The sequence below is a fragment of the Cydia strobilella genome, chromosome 5 (genome assembly GCF_947568885.1).
Source record: "Cydia strobilella chromosome 5, ilCydStro3.1, whole genome shotgun sequence".
Classification (NCBI taxonomy): Eukaryota; Metazoa; Arthropoda; class Insecta; order Lepidoptera; family Tortricidae; genus Cydia; species Cydia strobilella.
Genome location: NC_086045.1, coordinates 16054795 through 16062809, shown reverse-complemented (window position 1 = coordinate 16062809; position 8015 = coordinate 16054795). Strand labels below are relative to the sequence as shown.

General features: G+C 42.7%; 1 protein-coding gene across 1 annotated transcript in view; it reads right to left on the bottom strand.

Annotated features, from left to right (window-relative positions):
• Positions 1-407: 407 nt before the first annotated feature.
• The window catches only part of LOC134741563 (intraflagellar transport protein 88 homolog), a 46446-nt gene continuing 38838 nt past the window's right edge, over positions 408-8015 (bottom strand). Inside the window, exons 13-19 of the mRNA XM_063674390.1 lie at positions 7170-7272; positions 6831-6953; positions 4988-5096; positions 2996-3103; positions 2090-2155; positions 1785-1863; positions 408-549 (exon numbers count right to left, since the gene is read on the bottom strand). Coding sequence (XP_063530460.1) covers positions 429-549; positions 1785-1863; positions 2090-2155; positions 2996-3103; positions 4988-5096; positions 6831-6953; positions 7170-7272 — 709 coding nt within the window. The 3' untranslated portion in view covers positions 408-428. The remainder of the gene's footprint in view (positions 550-1784; positions 1864-2089; positions 2156-2995; positions 3104-4987; positions 5097-6830; positions 6954-7169; positions 7273-8015) is intronic.

Genomic DNA, 8015 nt, shown 5'->3' with positions numbered 1-8015 from the left:
TCCAGGCCACACCAACCTACAAGGTTTTTCCAAAAAAAAAAAACGAATATATTCAGTTTTGATGATTCGTTTGAAGACATGTCACATTTCCCAAAAGTGCAATCTAATTTAAACCTTAAATCGGAATGCTAAAATTGAAATTCTATTGGCGCGTATGTGGTCGATAGCGTACTATGCCTTGAAAAGTGTTAAATGTCGTAAACAGAATATAAACCCATGGCGTATGATGCCAAATAAGTAGTAATCTTCGTGCTTTCAAGTAAGGTGAAAGATTGCTAGATTGTATTAACGGTGTTGGTGTGTGCGTGACACCAACATACCGTCAAATGGCACTCAAAAGTTTTAAGGTTAAAGAAAATGACAAAGTGATTTCCTTATTGCAATTTGTGTATTCAATTATTACGATGTATACATATAATTAGGTCGATCTACTCCGGTGGAAGGGGAAGGTCGTCATCGTACTCTTCAACGTTTTTCTTCCTGCCTTCTGACCGGTGCACGCTCCGGTTCAGTGACGGAACTTCTTGTATAGAATCTCCGGAATGTCCCCTATAACAAGCAATCGACGTAAGAACATGTTTAAGGCGCTTATTACACTGCCGCCGCATGTCGTTGCGAAGTGCGAAGCGACGAATTCGCGTGCGGTGACGACGGTATGATGGTGCGGTTTTCTCCGAAGCGTTTATGAACAAAAATCCGTACGGTACTATGGAGCTCCGTGTAGCATACCCTGCGGCGCGCACAGCATCTCCGTCCGAAAGCACGAAACGTGCGATTCGCACGGAGAGACAGAGTCAATGTGACCATGCGGTTTTTGGATACAAATCGAGCTTCTACAGTACAAAGTTAAATATCGCAGCAACGGACGTCACGAAGAGGTCGCAGTTGCGGGTCATGCACGTAGCGTAAAGCTATCCGGAGCAGCGCACTCAACTGCGTGTTCTTACTGCGTATTTACCATACCAATTGTATGCGTGTATATGTGATATCGGAGCATCGTTTATAATGGCGTAAGCGCCATCGACAAAAAATCCTCTTTATATAGAAAATACCACAAATATTGTCAACCTTGTTACCTAGGTATAAAGCATACAATAGAATGATTTTAGCTACCGCGACATTCTTGACAGTGTAGAGCTCCAGATGTAACTTGTTGTAATATTACGTCAGTAATATGTAGATGCAATCGATTTATATTATTGCGTCTTTCACACGAAATACACGAACATATATAATAGAACTGATAGATAAAATCGGGAGTTATGCGGAAATGAGGTCATTATCTGAAATAAATGGTACCTATTTATAGACTTCTGAAACGCATTTAATTTACGTCAAATTATAAGGCAAAAAGAAAATTTAGTAGGTATATAATATATGTTATATGTCTAACCTGTATAATTCAGGTAGTGTATACAATACCTAGGCAATGTCTATAGGTAGTTTGCCTGGCCTAGCTGGGGCGTCTGGGCAATGTATGAAATATTATGAATAAGATAATAAAATTAATAAATATTATCTTAGTATGAATATTATTAGGTAAAGTATGTAATGTATACAATTCCCAGGGATTCTATAGAGTACTTGTATCTGCTGGCACCGCCAATGTGTAAAGTACCTAGGTAAGGAAATTTTAAGCCTAAAACGCAGTTGTTTTATGCGATAAACGCAGCGCTGAACGCATGCGTTGACGGACCAATTCGACACAGCTACTGTAGTCACAGTCAGGACTTCAGTTCTGTGTGCGTCTTCAGTGCGAAATGAGTAGAGGTAAGTTAACTCACGTGTGTCCTCGGGAGAGGGCGCTGCGGCGGGGGTCGCCGGCGGGCGTGGCTGGCGCCGCGCCTGCGCTCTCCACTCGACCTGCAGCAGACAAGGAGCCTCTGTTTTATGAAACCTTAACGGAAGCCTCATTTTAACACCAAGGGTTCCGTATCGCTCCGGTGTGAGAGTGGGACATTGCTGTAGGTATAGGTACGCACATAGCGCTCTCACGCTCATACACCGGAGCGACGTGCGAATTCGCATCAATGTGACAAGTGTGATAACCGAGTATCTAATAGTGAATAAGTAACAGAGTTAGTCTTACCTCGAAATTGATCTATAGGAGACTGGCTAGCACCTGATGATCCGCTGCCAGCAGAAGGTATAGAGGCTGTAATAAATATTGTTTTCGCTAATAACATTTTAAAGGTAAAAACATCAATGGGAATACATTTTTTTTTGTTTTTAATGTATCTCTATAGATAAACTTGGTCTGATAGGTATTAAAGAAAAGTATACCTACTATACGTCACAAGAAAATAACAATAAAAACCTGTCAAGCGTGAGTCGGCCTTATGAGAAACGTTTAAGCGGGATTTACATTTCAAAATTAGTGACATGCTTGTTGAAAACAGTTTCACGAAAGTAGTTTCGATGTATGCGAAAGTAATTTCGTGAAATAATTAGTGGCAGTATCGCAGTGACCACGGCCCCATCAGCATCATAAGGACCCTCCACATTACGCGGCGCGAAGCCGCGAACGCGAGTGGAGTCGATTTCGCTGGTTAGCGAACTAGACTCCACACTCGCGTTCGCGGCTTCGCGCCGCAATTTGCGCACGAGTGTGGAGGGGGCTGAAGGTACACGTTCGCACAGGGCAGGCACTTTCGTGACTAGTTTTTACGTCGCATTTACACTACGAAATTAGTGGCATGACACTAATTCCACCAAAAAATCGTGCAGGGCACGAAATTTATTTGCTTTCATGAAATTAATGCATGCATTACGAAAATATTAAATGAATACACGTGAAACTGTTAATAAAACTACTGTCACGAAATCAATTTCACTCCACTAATTTCGTAATGTAAATCCCGCTTTAGAGCGCAAGTCCGCGGTTTTTAATCCATCTCCGAGACCCGATACTAAATTCGGTGGAGCTGCGGGTACCGGTGATAATGAATCAAAAACAAAATAGTTTTTGTGTTCTATGGTATACCTAATGTCGTACCTCGTTCACTTTGCTTGAGCCTGGCCTGCGCGCGCTGGAGCTCCCGCGACCAGGCGCTCGTCTCCGCGAGTCCCTGGTCGCCGCACAACTTCACTATCAGCTTCAAACCTAAAAGCGTCATCATGTTTAGCTCAAAGAATCCACCCTCCAATCCATTCTTCCCCCCTTAGCACAGTACCTAGCGCGCGTGAGCACTACCCGTATTTTTAGGGTTCCGTAGTCAACTAGGAACCCTTATACTTGTATTTTCGCCATGTCTGTCTGTCTGTCTCTCCGGCTGTCCCTCCGCGGCTTAGCTCACTGACCGATACTGCTAGAACGCTACAATTTGGTAGGGGCACGGGGTCCGAGTACCTATATAAATCAATCACGCTAACAAAATAGTAAAATAAAAACTATAATTTTATGATATCTGCTCCCCTACACGTAAAGTATCTAAGGTTGGTTTCTTGTGGCTTCAACCCTGTCGTCGTGTCGTTGGAAAGGTCTTTCAAAACGAATATTTAGGAACCATTTTTGATAAAGTGAATATTTTCAGATATAATTGCCTCAGAAGGAAAACAAAATGTGCGCATCTCTAACTATTGTTTTCTGTGTAGGGGTCCAAAAAATATGGAATGTACTTAGAGCTTAAAAATACAAATACTTATAGTAAATACATTCAATAAAAACTATAGCGATGGAATGGGTTAAACCTTTTTTAAGTTTTAAAAGCCTTTTTAGGGTTCCGTACCTCAAAAGGAAAAAACGGAACCCTTATAGGATCACTAGCTTCTGTCTGTCTGTCCGTCTGTCACAGCCTATTTTCTCCGAACTACTGGACCAATTAAGTTGAAATTTGGTATACATATGTAAGTTTGTAACCCAAAGACGGACATGTAACGTAAACAAATAAATTTTAAACACGGAGGCCACTTTTGGGGGGTAAATGTAAAAATTAAAAAATAAAGTTTTTCAAACTATAACGTGTTACATATCAAATGAAAGAGCTCATTGTGAGAATCTCAAATATATATTTTTTATAATTTTAGGAGAAACAGTTTAGAAGTTATTCAAGAAAATAGGCAAAAAATGATCATTCCCCCCCCCCCCCTTTATCTCTCAAACTACTGGGTCTAAAATTTTGAAAAAAATACACAAAATAGATCTTTACCTATAGATCACAGGAAAACCTATTAGAAATGTGCAGTCAAGCGTGAGTCGGACTTAATTACTTAGTTTTTGATCCGACCCCTACGGGTTTATTAAAGACATTTCACTCACGTTTCACATAAAAAATACATTGGTTTAAATTATGTAATGTACGGAACTCTTGGAACGCGAGTCCGACTCGCACTTGGCCGGTTTTTTTATTGCTTGAATAGCTAAGCAGATGGTCCGATCCGACAGCTATAATTTGTATAACCCAGTATGTCACGAATGCGATTCCAGTTGAAAACAGCAATACATTTTTCTATTTCCGTACAAATAATTAAAAAGGTTCTTCCACCAAGACATAAATAAAAAAATGTCTCGAACAATATAAATAAGTTAACAGAAAGGCGATATTAATTATTTTTTATATCCAAGTCGATGTTGTCGTCAATGTTGTCATTTCATTTGTCGAGGGAATGTATCTAAAGGGGCTCTACTCGCCTTGCAAAAAGTCGCATGTAATTATCAATACGTTGCGGCTCGCGGTATTTAAGCGGTCGATAATGTCGATATATAAGAGTCCCCAGCAAGCAAACAAGGTTCTCCATCTCTAGTATAGGCACCTCATGTCATTGTATATGCAAAGTATCATTACAATCTAAAACGTAGTTTTAAAATGAGAACGAAACTCCGTTTGTATGGGAAGGTGAAATTCGGCCGAGCTTGCTGGGGACTCTTAATTTGTTGCACCTACTTAGTCGGCAAAGTATCGCAAATCCCATACAATTATTGGTGACGGTGACTGTTGACCCCACAACACATACTCGTACACAACAGATTGAAAGTGTTTCTACATACACTGTACGTTGTCGGGAAAGCGCGCGTTCATTTTCTTAAAGAGCGACAGCGCCTCCTGGTAGCGGCCACTGGCGCGCAGACAACCGCCCATGAGAAGGCCCCATTGCGGCTGTAAATACTCACAATGCAGTCACATATGTTGCCGTATGTTTATTTGATAATTCATTACAAGTACATATACATACATATTCGTACATTTTTGAACTAGTTTTTGAGCATGTATAAAAAAGTTGTGGCCCTCGTGAAAAAGGGCACAAGTCTCGTGCAGCGCAGTTGTAAAAGGGCGTAAGTTCCACGTAACACTTGTGCCTTTTTAAACCTAAGCTGCGCGAGACTTGTACCCTTTTTCACTAGGGCCACAGGTTTATAGGGGAAAGTGTCGAGACCACCGTATACTTTTTACTTTAGGCCGTTTAAAACGAATTAAACGCTGTTGAGTAGTCTGGTTATTTAGCTTTAATATTAGTGTACTTCGGTGTTGATACTAAAAACGATATCCTTATTTAAGAACTATGATGGTTTATCTACAAAATGGGATTTGATTTGTACGAAGATACCCCATTACGCTGGTAGCTATGTACACCACGTCTATCGTCTATATTAATTTATTTATGTACAGTAATGCTCTGTCATAATAATAATTGTGGTAGATGAACTATTATAGTCTTGACCGAATAAGGAACATTCGTACAACATTAATTTGCTTACATTTGGCACTGTACGAAGGCACCACAATCCCAAAAAATTCGATAATATATATGTACTCAATAGTTATTTGTGCAACAAGAGAGGAAAGTTGGTTTTTCTTGCGAGTGTTTATTTTGAGTCCCGAGAAAGCGAAAGATTCTAAGGTAGAATCTTGAGCGTAGCGAGGGACTCAAAAACACGAGATGTAAAATAACTTGGCTCTCGTGTTGCACACATAATTTTTCACCTCAGTAGTGAGAACATATTAAAGGTTAAAATGCATTTCGAATTACACAGAATAAACAGAAAAAAAAAGTATTATAATATGTACGATACGATAAGATACGATACGATACGATACGAGACCGGACCGGACCGGTCCCGTCCGGTCCGGTCTCGTATAGTATCGTATCGTATCTTATCGTATCGTACACATACCGGACCGGACCGGACCGGACCGGACCGTACCGTACCGTACCGCACCGTACCGTACCGTACCGTACCATACCATAAAAAAAATGTAATAAAAGTATGAAGTTCATGGCCTTCACTAAATTAAAAAACTACATTGTTTCACTCCCTGGAGTGAGGAAAGTCGCACTTTCCTCACTCCAGGGAGTGACGAAAGTAGGCTTGTTCGAGCTGCTGAGGTGAAAAAATAATAACCACGTAAGTACTATGAGAGCCAGCGAGTGCACGGAGTGCTACTTTTCCTATCATTGTTTTTGTGATTGGTAACTGCTGGGCTGTACAAATGTGAGCTCGGTGGACTCACGTTGCTGGGCTGCAGCCGGGCGGCGCGGCGGTAGTACTGCAGCGCCAGCTCGGGCTCGCTGCCGCGCGCCTCGGCTCCAGCCACTCCAGCGCGGACACCTGCACTAATGTGAGCTCGGTGGACTCACGTTGCTGGGCTGCAGCCGGGCGGCGCGGCGGTAGTACTGCAGCGCCAGCTCGGGCTCGCTGCCGCGCGCCTCGGCTCCAGCCTCTCCAGCGCGGATACCTGCACTAATGTGAGCTCGGTGGACTCACGTTGCTGGGCTGCAGCCGGGCGGCGCGGCGGTAGTACTGCAGCGCCAGCTCGGGCTCGCTGCCGCGCGCCTCGGCTCCAGCCACTCCAGCGCGGATACCTGCACTAATGTGAGCTCGGTGGACTCACGTTGCTGGGCTGCAGCCGGGCGGCGCGGCGGTAGTACTGCAGCGCCAGCTCGGGCTCGCTGCCGCGCGCCTCGGCCGCCAGCCACTCCAGCGCGGACACATCGCAGGGCCATATCGCTTCCACCTGCAATAGGATCAAAACTTTAAATATTGCAGATTTGCAGTTGAATTTCGCTTGTGTGCGGAGCGAATATTATATTACAGGATTTATTAAAACTGAAGTAGACCAATCAATCTGCTTGAGTAGGTCGTACGTATCAAATAGGAAAATAAGTAAATCAAAAATCCGCGTCCCGGCTGCCGACTATATTATACCTGAGTAAAGACGTATAATACGTACGTCCTGGTAGTGATGCTTGGCGGTCTGCGTGTCGCCTATCTCACTGTACCACTGCGCCAGGGCGCAGGTCACGCCCGCGTCCCAGCTGCCGACTGTGTTGTACCTGCACAGTTACTATTTCATTCAGCATAACCATAAGCGTATGTAAAATTTTACGTTACTGAGGGCCAGTTGCACCAGTTGTTACATTAAGTGCAATCAAATTTAGCAACGGTTTGATTTGATACAACCGACCCTTATTTACTTTTGTGTCTATGGGCTGATACAGACGGACTGCGACCCGACTGCAACTTGTATGGGAACTGCACGTCAACTGTAGTCGGCGTCAGTCCGCGCGTCTGTATCGGCCCTATATGATTCCATGCTGGTAGAGTTATTGCTATAGTTATTGGCCACTACATAGTAATTGGCCACTCCTAACAAATCAGAAAGAAACAAGCCAATTGAAGCCTTATTGTTAAGAGTGGCCAATAACTATAGCAGTCATCCTAGGTAACATGGTACCCGTGTGAGGTGTGTGTTGTGTAGCTTAAGATGCTAAAACTAGGTCAAGATTTGTTTATTTTTATAGAAATTCGCGTATTTTTTCGTAAACTATGTATCTTGTAAGATACTTAGCCAAGAAAGGGGTTACCTAACACAAAAGACAATGGCCTCGCAAAGATCTAGCAGAACTATATCAATATCAATATATTTCTGTGGCCCGGACCCCCACGATGATTAGCGCAAAAATAATCAAATTTTCGTTCCCCTTTAAGAAACCCCTAATTAATATTTAAAAAAAAGGAAAAAAAACCTTTATAGGGCTGTATCCTAAACCGTGCGTCGTAGTGCAAAAATGATAAA